This window comes from Mustela putorius, unplaced genomic scaffold (genome assembly GCF_011764305.1).
Source record: "Mustela putorius furo isolate JIRA1106 unplaced genomic scaffold, ASM1176430v1.1 tig00003867_pilon_pilon_pilon, whole genome shotgun sequence".
NCBI lineage: Eukaryota > Metazoa > Chordata > Mammalia > Carnivora > Mustelidae > Mustela > Mustela putorius.
In genome coordinates, this window is record NW_025422019.1 from 22,118,641 (window position 1) to 22,142,684 (window position 24,044).

Below are 24,044 nucleotides of genomic sequence, written 5' to 3' on the forward strand. Positions count from 1 at the left end.
TGAGTAAGCAAAACAGAAATGATTCTTTGGATTTAATCAAGTTTAATTTATTTTCAACAAAATTATTTTCAAAAATGATGTGGAAGACATGTAGGAAGAGCTTTAAAAACTGCCCATTATTATCAAAGTAAAATGCAGTTACTACTAATTCCTCTAACTTTGAACTGTATGACAGCTTACATAACTCAAAGTGAATTATGCCAGTTATAACAGATGAATTATTTTTTAAAACATAAGCAACAGAGGCTTATTTGGCATTAACGCTTTCAGGTCACTGGAGTACAATTTGTTGTATTTTAGCATAATTTACTTAATAGCACCCATGTGGTCCAATAGTGCTAATATGCATCCCAGAATGTTAACTTGCTACAATAGCAACAGTATACTGGGACCATCTGGATCCCTGAATTGATGCATAATCCTTTATTATGTAGCCCTCAGTAGCCCCATTGACCTTTACAGACACATATGTCAGTTTCAAGATCAAAGTGAATTATTCTACTCTAGCATAAGTTCTGTGCACATAGGCCTGCCTCAAAGTTTTCTTTTTTCTCCTCCATGTTAACTATGCCACAACTCCCATATACATACCCACATACACATACACCTCCATTATGGCTTCAAGTACTTGTTTTAAAGACCTGAAGAGAGGTCATTGGAGATATGACTGGCAGAATTCACTTTAATGAGAAGAATTCATAACACTGTTTCTGATAAATTGCTCCCCTCAACAGATACCCTAAGTGGCCTTGGGACCTCCATTCAAATATTCAGCTCCTTTATTTTCTTGATCATGCAAAGGAAATTTATCTAAATTTTTACTGTTGAGCAATTCGGTGAAAACTTCCTGAGGTGACCAAGAGTCAGAAACTTAATAAATCGTCTGACCTCCAAAGGTGTCCACCGGATATCCAAGCTTCATTCAGCTATATCCATACTATTTTTACCTGACCTAAGGGTTAATACCCTCTCCATAGAACTAATAGGTGTTTACTGACCTTCTGATCAGTGGTTATTTGGGATCACATCAGCCATTTATAGAGTGTCTGCAATAGGCAATCTAAAAGCCTTTGTGGGGGTAGTGGTGGGGATCTAAAAAGAAACTAACAAATCTACCACAGTCACACACATACATCAGGCAGCTACATAATCTCAGAATTGAAATGATGAATCTGTGTTTGTCAGAAGGGTTTTAAAATGGGTGGTCTCACTCTGCATGTTTGCAAAACTGAACAGCAGTTGGTTAGAGGGATCGCTGAACTACCATGATGACAACATCCCACCTGATTAAGTCTGGGTACTACTTTATGAGTCCAGGGATTGGGAAAGTGAGAGAAAATGTGATATGGTGAATACTGTGAAAGGAAGAGTCTGAGGAAACTGTGTCAGCTTTCCTTCACACAGAGCCCTACAGTGTCCTACCGCAGCCAGCTGTGGAGAGCTCATCACTTCCATTTGGACAGTCCCTTTCACCATCACAAAGCCAGTGTCGAGGCACACAGGCATGGGATCCCTGGCAGCTGAACATGTCGACCGCACAGGTGGTAGCACCTGAAAGCCAAGGAGAGAATGCCATTAAGATCACTGCATGTCTTCTGGGAAAGATCTAACATGTCTATTTACCTTAGAAAGAAAGTAAACAGAAGAATGTTGCTGACAAGGAAGAGACTGTTGCTATTTGAAATCATCACATAGTATCCTTCTCCTATAGATGTTTACACAGTTCCTCTCACAAATCATGCCTTCCTAAGTGCAAGTATTTTATTTCGTAAGGCTACATTGCAGAAAATAATAAAGATCTTTTCTCCCTACAAAATGTAGCAAGGCATACAAATGCCATAGAATTGTGAATAAACTATGATAAAATTTCTAAAAGACTGAACCCATAAGGATAATAATAATAATAATAATAATAGTGTTTTTATTGCTTAATATATGCTAAGCACTTAATATATTAACTCATTTAATTCTTGCAAGAATTCCAACCAGTAGAACTATTATTGGTCTCATTTCACTGAAAGGAAACTGAGGCTCAGAGAAGTGGAAAAGCTTTCAGAACGTCACAAGTTGTGCTGGATGACGCATGTTCAGCTGGGAGTTCAAAACCCTTCTGATTGCTGAGCACCTTCTCTGGACCACTAATGTGATTACTGTTACTCCCTACCTTGTGTTGTTGAAAAGAATTAATGTATGCATGTTCCTTTTGTTTTTACACACTTAATAAATAAAATCTACTTTTTCTCTGCTCTGTCAGATCAATGTCCCTTTAGATGCATGATTTTATTCAAATGTACACAGAAAAAAAATGCTTGCTGACTTTGATTATATGCTCAAAGGATCATAGGTGATTTCTTTGTTTTTCCTTATATGGGTATAGAGCAATCATATGAAATAGAACACAATTATTTCTCATGATGTTTTCCTAGCATCTAATACAGTTATACATATTGAATTCTTTATTTACTTTTATAAAATATTTGTTGAGTGAATCAGTTAGATTCCCTCAAATCATGTTCTAACTTTTCTTTAACTCCATTTTCCCATGAGCAAAAGCTATCCATAGAATAGATGCTAATTTTTAGAGTTATTTTTTTTAAATGCTAATATCTACAGAAAGAAAATATAACTGAATAGAATGAGAGATATTAGGTTTCAAACATTTAAAACAGTGACCAAAATGCTTTAATTATAGAACGATTATCACCTTTCTTTTCAGCTATAGAGTTGTTATGAGCAGATCCTGCTTTTCAATGTAATGCTTTCAAATGGGGGAAGCAAGGTGCTAAAATAAACCCCCCTGAGGATTTTTTCCATCATAAACATGACTGTCCTTGACAAATACTTTTAGCTTGGAGGACAAGATGGCAAGTGAATGTAGAAAAGTCCTCCAGGTAATTCAGATTTGCTCATTTGATTGAGGATCAGTGCTAATAGAATGGGGTTTAATATGATACCTATTACTGGAAGAAATAATAAAAAAATCTATTAAATAAGTGTTGCTTTCATTTAAAAATGAATTTACCTGCTATTATGTCTTTAATATCTTCTATAATAAAATCATCTTCCTACAGAATTTACTTTTATACTATTCCTCATTATGATCTATCTTTTTAAGCTTGCCACAAGAATATAAAGTGTCACTTTCACTATTATATTCTCAATTAGTGCTTTAATTTCCATAATGTTTTTGTTACTTAGCTTAATATTTTTAAAAAGTGCATTCTCTGTAGTAAGGAAGTTTTGATACATGTAGACCTCCTTGTCTAGTTTTTTTTTTTTTAATCATCCCCATTTAATCTCAGGGTAGGCATAATAGATATAATATCAATTTGGCTGTTGAGAAATTTAATTCTGTATGACCTTGGAGAAGACTTAAGTGTCTGAGTTTCACTATTTGTAAAATGAGGGGTATGACTAGATAATTACTAAGATACCTCAAGCTATAAAATGGCATAAAGCTCTTTGCAGCTAATTTTCTGGCTCCCTTGATAGTATTCAACAGTTTCTGTATTAAGAGCATGCCAAAACATCACAGTCAATCAGAAAGAAAATGGGCCAAAGAAAAAACTCATGGCTTCATTCCATGGTTACCCCTGCCATCTGGAAACATTAACTTCCTCAGCGATATGAATCCCAAGAAAGGAAGAAAAGAAGCTGAAATATTTCTACCAGATCCATCTTGTGCACCTACTCAGATATGACATTTGATTGGTAACAGTTACTATCCCATTAGAAAGGATTTAATAAATCTGAATTTGGGTCTTAGCTCTGTCACCACTGATTCACTGAGTGACCTCAGGCAATTTATTAACTTCTATAAGTTTCTCTTATTTCGTCTGTCAAATGATGAGGGTGCACTAGATAATAATTTCCAAAATGGGACCCTCAGATCACAAGTCAGAACCACTATTGTGCTTATTAAGAAAGGTTGTACTTACAGTCCATATTAGAATATTTGTTGGTTAAGCTTAGGAATCTTCATTTTTAGCAAACTTCTGAAAAGTATCTTTTGTGTACTAAAGATGATAAACACTGAGATAAATTATTTATAAAGTTCCTTCCCAATCCTAGTATATTAGGTTCAGTTCATTGAATGATATTTGGTGTAAAGCAGCCTTTTTTTTATGTGTCACCAGCTTGGTAGTTAGCATATAAAATGCAGCCTGTAATTAAATTAAATGGACTGGCTGTTTTTGACAACAGGTAAACATGTCCATTACCATTTTAATTCTTTTTAAAAAGTATCAGGACACTGATAGATATAGATGCAGCAATAACTCTGAAAAATAAAGGAGAGAGCAGGAGAAATGGAACAAAAGAGAATAGAAATAAATTCATTTATATTGTATACAATGGTCATGTTAGATGATCACAATAGTTACATAAGGGAGATCTTTTAATACCATCCCAATAGGTAAGGCAAATATAAATGTGGGAGAATTCAACTCTGGTTTCAGAGTCTTTATATCTTCTACTATATTGTGTCCACTCAGAAAGGAAAGGAATATCAATTGAGCCATTTAGTGTCAGGTTAAACAGAAGGTCAAAAAGCTAGATGATTTTAAAGACTGGCAACATGCTCAACATACTACATGTAAGTAGGTAATTCTTTTGTTAAAATTAAAGAAAGAATATTAAATCTTTCTCTTCAGAAAGAAACAAAGTAGCTAAAAGTTACTGGCCAGACATCTAGTTGATTACTGAGTTCTTTTTCTTTTCAGAGTTTTTTGATAGTGATCTTTCTATATTTATTTGTTGTATAAATAAGTTGTTTCAGCTGTGTAAATAATAAGTAGATTTGGGTGGCTTAAATACAAGAAAATAAATTACCTGCTTTCAGAAGACAGCTCTAATTTTATACTATTTACAGAGAACTTCAGATTACCTTGAGTAGTATAAAATTCTACCACAGTCTCTGTGGTACTGACCTAAAACAGGCCACCACTACCAACATTTTAAAAGTGGTGTCAAGTACACTTAACTCTGTACATGCACCTTATTTAGAGAGAAAATAGAATAATAACAGTTATGAAACGGTGCTGATATAATGAGTAAAGGTTTTATGCCTATAAATACAAATACACATGTAGAAATAGATCAGAAAGATAGACCAAGAAGAATATAAATACATTACTAGAATGCCTGGCTATTTGTAATAAACTTATAAAGGTTATCAATTCCTTCTTTTATCCCTTAAAAATTAACCTAATAACTCCATTTAATTTATTTGTTAAATGTTTGTGATCATTTAAAAGCAATTACATTGGCTTTGTAGTTGATATATAGTAGGACACTTAACCTCTAAACCTATAAAGCTGTTTTTTGAAGTACATTTTAAAATTACATACAATAGCCCCTTTTTACTTCCCATTTAAAATAATTTAATAATAATAATCACTATAATACATTTATACAAACACAAATAGCATTTTGTTTGTGGCAATGTAAATCAGTATATTTTGGAGGGTAATTTAGGAATGCATGTCAAAGACCAAGAAAAAATGTTTGATCATTTGATGCAAGTAATCCCAGTCATTGAGATCTAGTCCAAAGAAGTATATGAAGACTAAAAAAATGAAATTTAAAAATATATTCATTGAGTGAATATTCAGGAAATTATCTTAAAAACTGAAAGACTGTGTATATAAAAATAAAATAATAGGTTTCCATTAAAAAATGAAACCAGCTACACAGAAATGTATATATAAATTTAATGTTAAATTTAACAGTTTTATGAATGTTCTAAAATGATAATAGGTATGTATATCATATGCCTAAAAATTGAATGCGCACATCAAAGAACCAACTCACCACAAATACTATCACTTTCATCTAATCCATCCCCGCAATCATCCTCTCCGTCACAGATCCAATGTTTAGATATGCATTTTTGTGCAGAACAAGCAAATTGGTTCCAAGAACAAGAAGAATCTAGAAGACAAAAGTGTTTGCTTTAGGGGCAAAAGAAACAAAAAATCATTTGAGACCATCTTAGGATAGGTCTGACAGTGAGAAAGTCCTTCCTTAGACTTTGCTAAAATAAATTGTTCTATAAGAAAACAACCCGAATTCCTCTTCTCTATGACAGCTCTATAAAATTTTGACAACAGCCTGTGTATTCCCTCTTAGGGTCCAGGTTATATAACATTTTTCTTCCCACAGAATTCTCACAGGACTTGACTTTGAGTTACTCATTATACTAGCCACTCTCCCCTAAGTGTTTTCAAGGGTGTCGTTTAAAAACAAAACAAACAAACAAACAAAAAAACACAATATCTGGTGCACAGATGAAAAACAAATGTTCCAAGTGTGGTCTGGTCATCTTTTCTAAATCTTAATTTACTTTTGAACAACTAGAGAAAAAAATGCATCCTAGGTAAGATTATAATATGATATATTCACTAGCATATCTATTTGATTTTAGCGATGAGGTGATTAAAGGGATTTTAGCTTGATGACAAGCCACCAGCTTCACAACCATACAGACTAAACACTTAAGAAGTTTTTACTTCTCTTGGGGACACCACATAAGTCTGATGAACAACATCTAAATTCATTGGCAGGGTGGTTTGTATTTTATTACCACATTATACACTTATCATAGTGTATTCTCTTTAATTCCAAAGTCAAGTTTGTGATTGTTCTCCTCCACCTCCTGCCTGTCCCTCCACTCAGTATATCTATCACCAGGCAACATCCAAAATAAAATCCTTCCAAATTCAAGTGTTCCAAAATGTAAATTATAAATTATATAATTATAAATTATAAAAAAAATAAACACTTCACTTTCAATCATAAAAACTATGTTAAAATCTTGCATCTTTATTTAAAATATTCACCTAGATGACCTGTGATAAAGAGAGAAATGTGGCAAAACTGAAAACTGGAAAAAATGAAACTAACAAAAATACAAACATATAATGGCTTCCTGTCCAGAAACTAAGAATCTGCATAAACTATTTGTAAAATTCTCTGTTAATCCTGTTCACAATCTGGCTCTAATGTAAAGATATATAGCATCTTAATCAAATAAAATGCACCTTCATATTTCATGATGACATTTACTTTTAAAGGAGTTTGACATTTCATAGAAGATCCATTTTTAATCTTTTTTCTACTTTGTCTATTCAACATAGTGTATGTTATTTGTGTTAAATGAAAATAGTGAATATAGGCTTTGTTTTCCTGTAGGAAATTTCTTTGGCCTAGAAATCATAAAATCCATAAATTCTATAAAATAAATTATTAAAAATGCTGTCTTGACTTGCCAAGTAAGATGAAATGTACATATACAGAAATTAGGAGGTAGTGGTAGAAGATGAAAGTTTGAGGAAATACAAGTTTAAGTGCTATTTAAAGCTATACATGTAATTAATAGAAACATTTAGAATAATAATAGTCAATAACAGGTAGGGAGAATATAATGAATAGTGTGAGCTAAATCCTTATTTTTCATTGCAGAAAGTAAACATATTAGGATTTCATTAATCAGAAAGAAAATGAAGGTATATCATTTAGACTGACAAAGGTAACCAGTAACAAAAGCAGAAAAGGTTTAGAGAAAAGGCAGAGACAGGAGAGTGTTACTCTCGATTACAAGTTCTTCTGTTCTATTTTAATTTGTACCATTTTGTGCTACTTAATAAAAATGAAAATTGTTAAAATCAATTATCAATATTTTGTATAAAATCCCTATGTAAGAGAACATCAGCATATAAATAATAATATGGTACACAGAACAAAATGCAGTCTCACCACAATGGAATTCATCAAGTCCATCCTCACAATCTTTCTGACCATCACATATCCAGGTATTCAAAATGCATCTTCCACTAGGACAACCAAAATAATTTTCTTCACATTTGTGTTTGTTTTGAACTGTGATAAAATACAGAATGTAATGTCAAGTAATTTAAATTAATCTTAGACTTCCACACTACAGTGTAGACAATAAAACAGTAATTCTCCTTGAACTGAAAGAAATAAAGAATGAGAAAACTTAAATAAAAAGGAGAGCTGACATTCTCTTCAAGAATGTCAAAGTCATGAAAACCAAGGAAAAGCTAAAAACAAAAACAAAAAAAACCCACCAACCAACCAACCAAACAACAACAACGTGGCACAGAACAGAGGAGACTAGGAAGATATGATAATCAAATCCAATCCAAGATTATATCCTGGATCTGAAAAAAGCACGAATAGAAAAACTTGTTAAAATCCAAATAATGTGGTATCCTATTAATAGAATTAAAATAAAATAACTAAGACAATTATAAAGTGAATTAGGCGAGGGCCAAATAAACATTTTTGGTAGAAAATATCTGTAATTCCATATTCATATTAATAAAAATTCCACATTCATATTCATAAAAATCAATAACATTGTAAAAACATTAGTGGATTTTTACTAAGAACATGTGGGCATGGTGTTCTTACTGTCCTATATTCTGAATACGTTTTGACAAGGTTTATAGAAGCACTCTCTACTTCAAAAAAAAGAGACAATTTACAATAGAATCTCTAAGACTGTTGTACCTCACAGAAATAGCATGAGAGTAATAAGTATTTGAATATAAAATTATTTTGTAAATTATATATTTTTAGATTGGGGAGAATTGTTATTATTATAACTTCTAAGACTGCATAAAAAATAGTAGATTTTTCTCTACTGAATGTCATCAGTCCCCTTGCACCTTCAGGTTCCCAGTTTTGTAAACCATAGCCAATTTGGAAGCAAATCTTACAGCATATGTCCACTGTAATAATCCATGCATACTATAATAATCACACTATAAAATCCCTTATAACCCTATTAAGATAACAATCCCATTTTATTTTTTCAAATGTCAACTTTGTAGATTGAAGATGAAAATAAAATTTTTGACAGAATTCACCACTAAACCAAAAAGTCCTGAGTGTGATTTGTGTCTTATTTTTCTTAGGACTAGCCTAGATACAAGCTAAAGTACTTAGACTGACCTATTACTGGCTTCCTATCTGGCTGTCAATCTATGTCATCAGTCTACATAAGCTCCCCCATCTTCCTTCCCCATTATAATCATAATTCTTTATTAATGTTAAAAGTTAACTTTTAAAATAATTTATTAATATTAGAAATATATAAATATCACAAAGTTTTACATATGTATGTAATATGTTGTATATATATGTAAGTTTAATGGGTATCTGTTATATGTTGCTTTCATATTAATTTTAAGAATTAACTACAGCTATAATGAGGTACATAACTATTGTAGAAAGAACAATGGATTAAGAATCTAGACACCCAGGCTTTTTGAGTCTAAATCAATGTTACTATATTTCTTTTAAAATGTTTTATGTGACAAAAATAAAACGTGGAAGAGCTATGGTGATATGCACAGTGACCAGTGCATATGTAAGCTCTCTACAGAAGCAGAAAAGTTCACCATTTCCTCCTAGGATGCAGCTAGCCTTTCAAACCCAGAAGGAACAAAAATGGGATCATAGGGGGAGGAGTCAAGATGGCGGAGAAGTAGCAGGCCGAGACTACTTCAGCTAGCCGGAGATCAGCTAGAGAGCTTATCTAAAGATTGCAAACACCTGAAAATCCATTGGCAGATCGAAGAGAAGAAGAACAGCAATTCTGGAAACAGAAAAACAACCACTTTCTGAAAGGTAGGACCGGCGGAGAAGTGAATCCAAAGCAACGGGAAGATAAACCCCGGGGGAGGGGCCGACTCCCGGCAAGCAGCGGAGCAACGGCGCACAAAATCGGGACTTTTAAAAGTCTGTTCTGCTGAGGGACATCGCTCCAGAGGCTAAACTGGGGCGAAGCCCACACGGGGTCAGCGTGGCCTCAGGTCCCTCAGGGTCACAGAAGGATCGGGGGTGTCTGAGTGTCGCAGAGCTTGCGGGTATTGGAACGGGAAAGCCGGCTACAGAGACAGAGCCGACAGTAAGCTCGCAGCTCGGGGTGACCTTGAACCGGTAGCAGGCTCAGTGAGCTCGGAGCGCGGCCGGAGGTCAGGCAGATGGGAGTAACTGGGCGCGGTTCTCTGAGCAAGCACTGTGGAGTGCGGCCCTGGGCTCTCGACTCCTCTGGGCTGGAGACCAGGAGGCCACCATTTGTATTCCCGTCCTCCCGAACTCTACGGAAAGCGCTCAGGGAACAAAAGCTCCTGAAAGCAAACCCAAGCGGATTACTCACCCCGGCCCCGGGTAAGGGCGGTGCAATTCCGCCTGGGGCAAAGACACTTGAGAATCACTACAACAGGCCCCTCCCCCAGAAGATCAACAAGAAATCCAGCCGAGACCAAGTTCACCTACCAAAGAGTGCGGTTTCAATACCAAGGAGAGCAGCAGAATTCTAGAGGAGGAGAAAGCAAAGCACGGAACTCATGGCTTTTTCCCTGTGATTTTTTTTAGTCTTGCGGTTAATTTAATTTTTTTCTTTTTCATTTTTTGTTTTTTTTTTTCTCGCCTTTGGGTAAAAATTTCTTTTTAATTGTTACCTTTTTCTTTTTTAACGATTTTTTACTAGTTTATCTAATACATATACTTTTTCTTTTTTATATTTTTCTTAGGTGTTTTCTTTTTTTTTAATTCTTTTCTTTTTTCTTTTTTTTTTTCTTCCTTTTTGAACCTCTTTTTATCCACTTTCTCCCCCCTCACGATTTGGGATCTCTACTAATTTGGATAAAGCATATTTTCCTGGGGTTGTTGCCACCCTTTTAGTATTTTACTTGCCCCTTCATATACTCTTCTCTGGACAAAATGACAAGACGGAAAAATTCAACACAAAAAAAAGAACAAGAGGCAGTACCGAAGGCTAGGGACCTAACCAATACAGACATTGGTAATATGTCAGATCTAGAGTTCAGAATGACAATTCTCAAGGTTCTAGCCGGGCTCGAAAAAGGCATGGAAGATATTAGAGAAACCCTCTCGAGAGATATAAAAGCCCTTTCTGGAGAAATAAAAGAACTAAAATCTAACCAAGTTGAAATAAAGAAAGCTATTAATGAGGTGCAATCGAAAATGGAGGCTCTCACTACTAGGATAAATGAGGCAGAAGAAAGAATTAGTGATATAGAAGACCAAATGACAGAGAATAAAGAAGCTGAGCAAAAGAGGGACAAACAGCTACTGGACCACGAGGGGAGAATTCGAGAGATAAGTGACACCATAAGACGAAACAACATTAGAATAATTGGGATCCCAGAAGAAGAAGAAAGAGAGAGGGGAGCAGAAGGTATACTAGAGAGAATTATTGGGGAGAATTTCCCCAATATGGCAAAGGGAACGAGCATCAAAATTCAGGAGGTTCAGAGAACGCCCCTCAAAATCCATAAGAATAGGCCCACACCCCGTCACCTAATAGTAAAATTTACAAGTCTCAGTGACAAAGAGAAAATCCTGAAAGCAGCCCGGGAAAAGAAGTCTGTAACATACAATGGTAAAAATATTAGATTGGCAGCTGACTTATCCACAGAGACCTGGCAGGCCAGAAAGAGCTGGCATGATATTTTCAGAGCACTAAATGAGAAAAACATGCAGCCCAGAATACTATATCCAGCTAGGCTATCATTGAAAATAGAAGGAGAGATTAAAAGCTTTCAAGACAAACAACAACTGAAAGAATTTGCAAACACCAAACCAGCTCTACAGGAAATATTGAAAGGGGTCCTCTAAGCAAAGAGAGAGCCTACAAGTGGTAGATCAGAAAGGAACAGAGACCATATACAGTAACAGTCACCTTACAGGCAATACAATGGCACTAAATTCATATCTCTCAATAGTTACCCTGAATGTTAATGGGCTAAATGCCCCTGTCAAAAGACACAGGGTATCAGAATGGATAAAAAAACAAAACCCATCTATATGTTGCCTCCAATAAACTCATTTTAAGCCCGAAGACACCTCCAGATTTAAAGTGAGAGGGTGGAAAAGAATTTTCCATGCTAATGAACATCAGAAGAAAGCAGGAGTGGCAATCCTTATATCAGATCAATTAGATTTTAAGCCAAAGACTATAATAAGAGATGAGGAAAGACACTATATCATACTCAAAGGGTCTGTCCAACAAGAAGATTTAACAATTTTAAATATCTATGCCCCCAACGTGGGAGCAGCCAACTATATAAACCAATTAATAACAAAATCAAAGAAACACATCAACAATAATACAATAATAGTAGGGGACTTTAACACTCCCCTCACTGAAATGGACAGATCATCCAAGCAAAAGATCAGCAAGGAAATAAAGGCCTTAAACGACACACTGGACCAGATGGACATCACAGATATATTCAGAACATTTCATCCCAAAGCAATAGAATACACATTCTTCTCTAGTGCACATGGAACATTCTCCAGAATAGATCACATCCTCGGTCCTAAATCAGGACTCAACCGGTATCAAAAGATTGGGATCATTCCCTGCATATTTTCAGACCACAATGCTCTAAAGCTAGAACTCAACCACAAAAGGAAGTTTGAAAAGAACCAAAATACATGGAGACTAAACAGCATCCTTCTAAAGAATGAATGGGTCAACCAGGAAATTAAAGAAGAATTGAAAAAAATCATGGAAACAAATGATAATGAAAATACAACGGTTCAAAATCTGTGGGACACAACAAAGGCAGTCCTGAGAGGAAAATATATAGCGGTACAAGCCTTTCTCAAGAAACAAGAAAGGTCTCAGGTACACAATCTAACCCTACACCTAAAGGAGCTGGAGAAAGAACAAGAAAGAAACCCTAAGCCTAGCAGGAGATGAGAAATCATAAAGATCAGAGCAGAAATCAATGAAATAGAAACCAAAAAAACAATAGAACAAATCAACGAAAGTAGGAGCTGGTTCTTTGAAAGAATTAATAAAATTGATAAACCCCTGGCCAGACTTATCAAAAAGAAAAGAGAAAGGACCCAAATAAATAAAATCATGAATGAAAGAGGAGAGATCACAACTAACACCAAAGAAATACAAACTATTATAAGAACATACTATGAGCAACTCTATGCCAATAAATTTGACAATCTGGAAGAAATGGATGCATTCCTAGAAACATATAAACTACCACAACTGAACCAGGAAGAAATAGAAAGCCTGAACAGACCCATAACCAGTAAGGAGATTGAAACAGTCATTAAAAATCTCCAAACAAACAAAAGCCCAGGGCCAGACGGCTTCCCGGGGGAATTCTACCAAACATTTAAAGAAGAACTAATTCCTATTCTCCTAAAACTGTTCCAAAAAATAGAACTGTTCCAAACTCATTTTATGAGGCCAGCATCACCTTGATCCCAAAACCAGACAAGGATCCCACCAAAAAAGAGAGCTATAGACCAATATCCTTGATGAACACAGATGCGAAAATACTCAACAAAATACTAGCCAATAGGATTCAACAGTACATTAAAAAGATTATTCACCACGACCAAGTGGGATTTATTCCAGGGCTGCAAGGTTGGTTCAACATCCGCAAATCAGTCAATGTGATACAACACATCAATAAAAGTAAGAACAAGAACCATATGATACTCTCAATAGATGCTGAAAAAGCATTTGACAAAGTACAGCATCCCTTCCTGATCAAAACTCTTCAAAGTGTAGGGATAGAGGGCACATACCTCAATATCATCAAAGCCATCTATGAAAAACCCACCGCAAATATCATTCTCAATGGAGAAAAACTGAAAGCTTTTCTGCTAAGGTCAGGAACACGTTAGGGATGTCCATTATCACCACCGCTATTCAACATAGTACTAGAGGTCCTAGCCTCAGCAATCAGACAACAGAAGGAAATTAAAGGCATCCAAATCGGCAAAGAAGAAGTCAAATTATCACTCTTCGCAGATGATATGATACTATATGTGGAAAACCCAAAAGACTCCACTCCAAAACTGCTAGAACTTATACAGGAATTCAGTAAAGTGTCAGGATATAAAATCAATGCACAGAAATCAGTTGCATTTCTCTACACCAACATCAAGACAGAAGAAAGGGAAATTAAGGAGTCAATCCCATTTACAATTGCACCCAAAACCATAAGATACCTAGGAATAAACCTAACCAAAGAGACACAGAATCTATACTCAGAAAACTATAAAGTACTCATGAAAGAAATTGAGGAAGACACAAAGAAATGGAAAAATGTTCCATGCTCCTGGATTGGAAGAATAAATATTGTGAAAATGTCTATGCTACCTAAAGCAATCTACACATTTAACGCAATTCCTATCAAAGTACCATCCATCTTTTTCAAAGAAATGGAACAAATAATTCTAAAATTTATATGGAACCAGAAAAGACCTCGAATAGCTAAAGGGATATTGAAAAAGAAAGCCAACGTTGGTGGCATCACAATTCCGGACTTCAAGCTCTATTACAAAGCTGTCATCATCAAGACAGCATGGTACTGGCACAAAAACAGACCCATAGATCAATGGAACAGAATAGAGAGCCCAGAAATAGACTCTCAACTCTATGGTCAACTAATCTTTGACAAAGCAGGAAAGAATGTCCAATGGAAAAAAGACAGCCTCTTCAATAAATGGTGCTGGGAAAATTGGACAGCCACATGCAGAAAAATGAAATTGGACCATTTCCTTACACCACACACGAAAATAGACTCAAAATGGATGAAGGACCTCAATGTGCGAAAGGAATCCATTAAAATCCTTGAGGAGAACACAGGCAGCAACCTCTTCGACCTCAGCCGCAGCAACATCTTCCTAGGAACAACGCAAAAGGCAAGGGAAGCAAGGGAAAAAATGAACTATTGGGATTTTATCAAGATCAAAAGCTTTTGCACAGCAAAGGAAACAGTTAACAAAATCAAAAGACAACTGACAGAATGGGAGAAGATATTTGCAAACGACATATCAGATCAAGGACTAGTGTCCAGAATCTATAAAGAACTTAGCAAACTCAACACCCAAAGAACAAATAATCCAATCAAGAAATGGACAGAGGACATGAACAGACATTTCTGCAAAGAAGAAATCCAGATGGCCAACAGACACATGAAAAAGTGCTCCATATCACTCGGCATCAGGGAAATACAAATCAAAACCACAATGCGATATCACCTCACACCAGTCAGAATGGCTAAAATCAACAAGTCAGGAAATGACAGATGCTGGCGAGGATGCGGAGAAAGGGGAACCCTCCTACACTGTTGGTGGGAATGCAAGCTGGTGCAACCTCTCTGAAAAACAGCATGGAGGTTCCTCAAAATGTTGAAAATAGAACTGCCCTATGACCCAGCAATTGCACTACTGGGTATTTACCCTAAAGATACAAACGTAGTGATCCAAAGGGGCACATATACTCGAATGTTTATAGCAGCAATGTCCACAATAGCCAAACTATGGAAAGAACCTAGATGTCCATCAACAGATGAATGGATCAAGAAGATGTGTTATATATACACAATGGAATACTATGCAGCCATCAAAATAAATGAAATCTTGCCATTTGCGACAACATGGATGGAACTAGAGCGTATCATGCTTAGCGAAATAAGTCAAGCGGAGAAAGACAACTATCATATGATCTCCCTGATATGAGGAAGTGGTGATGCAACATGGGGGCTTAAGTGGGTACGAGAAGAATAAATGAAAGAAGATGGGATTGGGAGGGAGACAAACCATAAGTGACTCTTAATCTCACAAAAAAAACTGAGGGTTGCTGGGGGGAGGGGGTTTGGGAGAAAGGGGTGGTATTATGGACATTGGAGAGGGTATGTGTTTTGGTGAGTGCTGTGAAGTGTGTAAACCTGGTGATTCACAGACCTGTACCCCTGGGGATAAAAATATATGTTTATAAAAAATAAAAAATTATATTAAAAAAAATGGGATCATAGAATATTACACATTGTCGAGCAAAAAAACAAACAAACAAAAAAAGGAATCTGCTATTGCCCAATTAAGTGATAGATTATGTATTAAGAATATTGGTTCTTCAGAGTTGATTGTGTATGTGTGCATTGCTGTATAATTTCTTAAAATATTTCAAAATATTATTTATATGTCAACTAAACATGGAAAAATTGAGTGTAGCAGCAGGCTAAGGAGAGAGAGTTACAGTATGAGGACACATTTAATAATTTCCTATAAATCATACCTATTTCCAGTTAGAGTAATTTAACACCTTTACTTCCTGTATTAATTTTTTTTTTCTGAAATAGTTAGAAAGGAACAGGATCATGACTCTTTAATGGAATTCCTTCTGCTAAGAATACAGATGACACTTTCAGAGCTTACGTATATAAAGATGGTTAAAAGTCAGATATAAATATACCTTTCCCATCCTGACTCAGTGATAATTGTCATTATCCATACTACTATGTTGAAAGATTGCAAAACTTTACCAAAAAGCCCAACATGACAATAAAAGCTGTATGGCATTGAGTAAAGCCAGTGGTGAGAAGCACTGTCTTTCTCCTTTAGTCCACGGATAGTTTTTTCTCAGTGTGTGACACTTTCATGGCAACTTTAGAAATCACGCATTTTAAGACTTAATCACCAACTCTAAGAGGATTACTCATGAACTGAACACTAAAAGGAAATAGATCCAAATACAGAACAGATTTCTTGAGTATCATTTCACAACTCATTAAAAAAGATCAAGGGACAAGTTTGGAATGGGATGATTACTTGTAATTTAGTCTACATTATTTAAATTTTAATCCTCATCACTGTATATCAAGACTAAAACTTAATAAATTTATTTTATACAATGAACCTCTAAATCTCAAGGCAAAGTTTTTTGTTGTTGTTGTTATTTTTTTTTTTTTTCTTTCTAAGATTACCTGGGCATTTTAATTCATCTGAGTAGTCCCCACAGTCATTAGACCCGTCACATATCCAGCTCGGCAGGACACACAGTGAGGTCGAATTACATCTTATAAACCCTGTGGTTTTCACTCCAAGTTTATAGAAATGTGTACAGTCTGTATTATCTACAAAGAGGTAAACAGAGAAATGAAAAATACCTCATCTGTAAAGATTACAAGCCTTATATGCAGGTCATAGAAACAAGCAAAGTTAACCTCATTTGAAGAAGTAAGAATGCAATTATCCTACACAACAGGGGTTAATTACATATCAATTCTGGACAAGGTTCAGTGGAACACCGGGCAGTATTCGATGGAATGCCAAAGGTACCCAGGGATGAACAAACAAAAGGCAGTGGATTATCTTACTGCAGTTCTTTTCATCTGAAGCGTCTGTACAATCTATGTTCTGGTTGCATCGTGCTGATCTTGGAATGCATGTCCCGTCGGCACAACGGAATTCAACAGCAGCACAGGTGGAAACTGGAAAAACAGGTAAATAAATAAATGGATAGATGAGACCAAAGTGACTCCTCGTTCTAACATCTTCAGTACCAACGGTCCCTGACACACTGTGATTTGACACAGTTTTCCAACTTTGAGGTAGTGGGAAAGCCATATGTTTCAGTGAAACCTGTGCTTCAGATTTTGAATCTTTCCCTGGGCTAGAGATATGCAGCAAGATACTCCCTTTTGATGCTGGTCGGCAACAGTGAGCCACGGCCCCCAGTCAGCCACTGTGATCATGAGAGTAAACAATCAACACCCTTACAACCGTTCTGTACCCAGATGCCATTCTGTTTCTCACTTTCAGTACAGTAGTCACTAAATTACATGATATATATGATACTGTATTATAAAATGGGCTTTGTGTTAGATAATTTTGCCCAACTATAGCTTAAGGTAGTGTTCTGAGCACATTTAAGATAAGCTAGTCTACCTATGACATTTGGTAGGTTAGGTGTAGTAAATGCATTTTTGACTTCGAGTATTTTCAACATAGGATGGGTTTACCAGAACATACGTGCACTGTAAGTTGAGGAAGATCTATATTTTAATTAATTCATGTAATTTTGTTTGGTTTTGTCTTTTTAATTCTGGGAAGTCAAACTTGACCCATGGCTTCCACCCACACCCCCCAGGCTTGGGTCAGATGCCTCATATGTCTTCCCCTGTTGAGGTACTTACAATACTTTACTGAAATTGCTTGTGTATATATCCACTCCCCCACTAAGTTATAAGCTCCATGAAAGCAGGAATTGTGCATGGTTCCCATCATAGTATCAGTGTAGCGCTAAGCCAATGTACTAAAACATCAAGTGTTGCTGAAAATTCTTTCTCCTTCCAAGTTCCAAAGTATAAGGTTATAGCACTAAGCATATGTCTGATGGAAGAAGTATGGGGAAATCCCAAACTGGTTACAAGTAAGTGAAACATTCCCTCTGTCAGAAACAGAAACTGAGATGGAGAAACTGCTGAACATTTGCTTTATTACTCAGAGGAAATAGCTCAACCATACTAGGAAGTCTTCCATGCTATGTTATACTCCTTTACACGGCTATATCACTTACATTTGGTATAGGAAAGATGACTACCTCATGCCAAGAAACATAAATGCGCTATGACTTGTCTCTATTGTTAGAAAGTCTGACTTTCCAATTCCCTGCTATGCTTAGATGAAAATCAGTTTCAATATGCTACTGTCATTATATATACCTTATACAGAATAGCTTATGCTTAATCATATATTCATTTCTACTTTGCTCACACATTCATTACCATATAATGGTTTCCAGCAATATGTTGTGAACAGGTGCATGTCATGCTATGTACATTAGATTAACTTAGGTGAGATTTTTATTCCAAATTCAAATTTTCACAGGTTGATTATGTAAATGTACAACCTGAAGGGCTCTTTGACTATGCTACTTTTACTAGTGTTGATATTTTAAAGAGCCCATTTATTTATAAATAGAAATTATATCAATTGTAAATAGTTAAAATGCTACCTTAAGATATGCAAATTTTACTCAAGGGTGTAGATGTCATTTGTATTTCATAATGCACTGTTCTTATTATATTTAATTGTATCTTGCAATTGTATCCTTATTTGTGCTTAAATGATGATTAGAATAAATGTTTTATTTACAATTTGCAATTATAATCGCTTTAGTGTTTTCTTCATTAAAAATAACATCTTATTATATGAAACAGATAATGCTATTATGAGTAGAGATAAATATACTGTTCCAAACAGGAAAAAGAAATATTCTTCTTTTATGTCTAAAATGCAAAATCTCTTCCATATACCTTTCTATTACATTTTACATTCAATATTTTTTCAATAGAAATAGTAAATGGAATACATAACATAGAAAGTAATCATGACAAGCATTTATATTTTCTTACTTTGCTGTCTGTCAGCAGTCTCTTATTAAGAAGTTGTGTTTCCACATGATTCCTTATAATCCCTTTATTTAGAAGACAGGATTCATTTCTCTGTGAAACAACATCCTAGATAGTGGTAACATCCTCTAGATGTGGTAATGTCATAACACCCTAGAGTTTCCATCTTACACGCACAGAGGTTAAGGGTTCCAGAAGAATTCCAACTGGAACAATCACAGTTCACCACATCATCTCCATCTCTCCCCAAACGTCCACAGAGCAGCTTCTGTGTACATTGTAGGGAGTCCATCTGAGGGGAGATTGGTGGCAAATAGGATGAAGAGGCAAATAATGACATCACTGACATGAGGATAGCATCTTACATAGCTATGAGGGCTGAAGATCCAGCAGTACTGCAGTAATGGAATTTCAAAAACTGTACTGGGGCTCTCAGGTGAAAGTCAACATAAAGAATACCTTGTGAGAAGAGCAGAGATGTGGAGCAAGTGGAACCCAGTTTTAGATGGAAGTCTGAGAAGAAGAAAGAATGGAGAAGAACTCTGACTAGATGAAAAGAAATGGGAACTCTGAAGTTGAAAGGAATGGCTAGGAGATAATATTTAAAAGAAAGACATGGAGGAAATGATGAGGTAGGGGTTAGAAGCAGGGGTAGAGAGCAGAATATTTGCAGGATGTGTTTTCTCCCATGTTCCAATGAAAAATTGGGCAACGAATCTTGGTGAGGAGGACAGGCAGGCCTATTAGAGTAGGCAATGTGCAAATAGGAAGACGATCCTTTTAGTTCAAATCCTCTCTTCACAGGGTCCCTGACTTGGTATAGAATTTGAGACCCACCAGAGGATTAAGTAGTGTGCTAAGACGTACTGGGATTGGACATACTAAGTGGTTGCAGAATTTTGCATATGGCAGGGGCAAGATGGTTGTGGGGATTAACATCTCCAGCAACTCTAAGCAAGAAAGCAGAGGGGATGGGAGAGACCCAAGGGATGCAGGAACGTTATTAAATAGTTAAGCAAATACCTATTTTGCCAAAACCTCTTCCTCTGTGTTCCTTCAACTTATTTCCTCCTACTTTCTTTGGTCAATCAAGTATTGAAATTTGTTTCACCCTTAGGGTGATTTTTGAGGGAGAAATATGTTGGAATCTCTAATTTGTCAAGTGAATATGAAAGCTTTCTGACAATTTTTCCTCAGGCTAAAAGCCCTAAAAGAGAGAAAAGAAAATAATGTAGTCCAAATAAAGATAAGCCAAGTGAGAAATACTAGACTTTTCCCTCCAGATAGTCCAAAAGTAAAGTAAGCCTACAAAATGTGAGTGAAAACATACCGCAGCCACCCCAGGAATAGCAATGAGATACTACAAAGGAAGATCTGACAGGGATTGTGGATCAAAGTAGCACTAAGAAAAAAAGGAAAACCATTCTTCCACTCACATACTTTCTTAATTTTACTATTTCATCCACTTTTTTTTATCCCATGTCAGTTCTAATAAGATAAGAAGGATATAACATTGATTGGTCTTTCTGTGGTTTTCAGAACATTTCTTATGAATATCTTAAGTCTATGTTTTCTCTTCCAACTTCCGTGCCCAGCCTGCAGCACAGGGCAGCTGACATGGAAAAAAAAAAAAAAAAGGTTGGGGGTGGGGGAGAAAGAAAACATTAAATTTGCTGTCTTCTTGCTCTCTTCTGTTTGCTTTCAAACCACATCTTTTCTTTAATTTACTGCTTAGGCTCTAAGGGTATGCAAACCCAGAGGAATGATGATTTCATCTATAAGAATGTTTATCCTTTTCCCTTAGCTTATTGTTTATGGAATCTTCAAAGTGTTGCTATGAACATGTGAAAGAAAGAAAGAAAGAAAAAAAGAAAGAAAGAAAAAAAAAAACCTAACATCAGTTTCCTTCCCATCAGGTAGTCTTAGAACTACTTAGCTTTTTAGTCACCTAAAGGTGTCCAGGTGACCAAGGCAAGCTCATATACTACCCAAGGAGAGTAATTATTAGACCCACCTCAATAGGAAGAGAAGGAGGGATTTCATGTATTCTCCCCCACTGATTCACCCAGCCTCTCACACACGAGAAGATATCAGAGTGACAAACTTTCTGAACAACTCCTCAGGTTACCCACCTCCACCCCGCCAGATAGCCTGGTATGTAACACTCGGGGGCACTAATAAAAGATTTACAAGAATTTAGGGTTTTGCTTCCCTTCAAAAGGAGAAGAAACCAAAACTGATTCCTTGGAACATCCATTTCCATTCTTCCCTGTGGGATAAGAATAATGATACTATTAGTTGCTATGAACAGCTAAACTAAAGAAATAAAAGTGTAGCAGTACTTCAAAAAATTTACAGATGATTCCACCATCGCCTTTCTCCATAGCCTATCAAACTCTATACATTGACTTTTTATTGTACTAATTTAAAATCTTCATGTCTTACTTTATTTACATTTAAAAAAATAATAGGTGGTGTGTGTGTGTGTGTGTGTGTGCACGTGTGTGCCCACATGTGTGCATGCATATATACAACAAAATACTGCACATATATGTTGCCCCGATGATAAAAACAGAAGTATCTAGAAGGAAAGATGCGGAGCAAGAGCTCCTTTTCCATTGTTCCTAAGCCCCTCCATCCTCCTTCTCAAACTTCATCATCTTTTAAGTACTGTAAGGTTCCATTTGTTGGATAAATACACATCTGAATTATAAGACAGACTGGCTTATGGGATATGGACCCAGAGAAGTCTTTCCCCTAGCATGTGAAATGTGACTTATAAAGATACCATGTAACCACACTTAACATGAAAGAAAAATCAAATCCAAAACATACAACTGTAATAAGTAAATTCTTATCTAAAAACCTACCCAATTGTTTATCCTAAAGGAGCTAGTCCACTTACTTAAATCTATTCATTTCTAGAAATAAGGTGTATGTTTGAGTTCCCATAAGTGCTTTTAGTTTCAAATGTCCTATATTATATGGGAAGAACTTCAAGGCCAAAGTTTTTGTTGTTGTTTTTAAGGTATGCAATTATTATGATTTTTATACTATATTATCACAAAAGTTTTAACAGAAACTTGATTCACAAATAGAGTAGTTCTTGCCCAAGTATATGGCTAAGATAGCTATAACACAGAAATCAAGAGTTTAGCCTAAGAAAGGAGAAATAATGTTTTGAGTTATTTTCATTGTTATTCAGCAGCTGGAATTGATGATATCAATCAGAATAAAACCGATCTATATTTTTGGAAGACTTATGGCTTCTCCAGAAACATAAGAATTTAATATATACCTACCAGGTAGTAGGTGCTATATTTCATAAAACCAAACTCACTGACCAATTTATTTACCACCTTTGAAATTTTTTTTTCATTTTTTCAAGAAAATCCACACTAACTTATTAACTTCCCATGGTCCCTTTTATGACTTTTGTCTTAAAATCTACTTTCTGTATCTTCTGTTCAGTTCCTTCACATTCTAGCTTGATATTTTTATCTTTAACCTAGTTTAATATCTTTATTATATTCTCCTTTCCTGCTTGCAAATAACTGATAAAACATGTCCTTTTGGGGGGTCTACTTCTAGTTTGCTTTCCTCCTTTCTTCCAAATACTTATCCATTTTTCTCTACTTATTCCCAGTATCTTACTATATTTTATCATTCTTTTATCTTCTATAGGTAATATGAAATAACAGCTGATTTAAAATCTGCACGAGTATTTGGCTCTTCCTAAACTAGTGTCAGCCTTAGATAGTAAGCTACTCAAGTGTTTGGCTAACGTCTTACAGTCTAAGGTGGCCGAGTAACTTCTGAGCCCTCTTCTAGCTCCAGAATGGTCTGTGTACATTCTGTCCTCTTCCACAAATCTGCATCACCTTCTCCTGCCGTCTGTCTGTACTTCACTATTTCCTTTACCATCAGTCTTTTCTAAAAATAGACTTATTCACTCTATTTACTTCTTCGCTATCCATTTTCTGTACCAACTCAAGGAGATCTGGCTTTTCTTTACCATTCCACTGAATTGACTTCCATGAAGGTAACAAAGAGATTATCTCCTATTTTCCAAATTCAACGACTGCCTAGTCTATACTGGCCTTCTTCTTGCTTCCCTTAGCACATTAAAATGCTAACTGATCCTCCCTTCTTAATAATAATAATAATAATAATAATGCCTTATGAAGATCTTTCCATTAGTCCTGTGATTCACTTCTCCTTTTCTTATATTATTAATGTCTTTAATTTTTTATTTCAGGAGGTAATTCTGATGTACTCTTACCTACAACTATTATTCTTACCTCCTCTGAGCTTTCTCTCTGTATTAAGTCCAAAATTAACACTTCTATTCTAAATCTACCACCAGATCTCTATCTATCTAAATGTCTCTGGGACATTTCCATCTGAATGTCTACAGGTGCTCTACTGTCAGAATGCAAACCATCTTTATTATCATATCCCTGATCCCACATGAATAAAAGTCCTAAAAAAAAAAATTTAAAAATTAATGAAAGACAAATAATAATGTAAGAAGAGGGGGAAGAGTGCACGAAACTTGTCTATTCTTTTCCATGTTTTCTCTATCTTTATTACACAAGAAGACCTGTTATGCCACCTTTCAAAATTCTGTTGTATCTGTCTCTCTTCTTTTTATTCTTAGCTTTGGCTGCTTTGATAGCCTCCTGTTTTACCTTTCTCATCTCAGCATTATAGTTTTCATTTGCACAAGCATAGTGACCCCCCCCCCCCGCCAGTTTTTTGAAATGTAAATTTGATTGTATTGGGTTTCTTTTAGACCTTTGGTAGGTAACT

The 24,044-nt window shown here is 35.6% G+C and overlaps 1 protein-coding gene across 1 annotated transcript in view; it reads right to left on the minus strand.

The window, feature by feature from the left end:
* Nucleotides 1-24,044, minus strand: part of LRP1B (LDL receptor related protein 1B) — a 1,620,129-nt gene that overhangs the window by 264,538 nt on the left and 1,331,547 nt on the right. Inside the window, exons 48-52 of the mRNA XM_045066491.1 lie at nt 17,196-17,309; nt 16,803-16,952; nt 7,756-7,878; nt 5,812-5,931; nt 1,423-1,551 (exon numbers count right to left, since the gene is read on the minus strand). Coding sequence (XP_044922426.1) covers nt 1,423-1,551; nt 5,812-5,931; nt 7,756-7,878; nt 16,803-16,952; nt 17,196-17,309 — 636 coding nt within the window. The remainder of the gene's footprint in view (nt 1-1,422; nt 1,552-5,811; nt 5,932-7,755; nt 7,879-16,802; nt 16,953-17,195; nt 17,310-24,044) is intronic.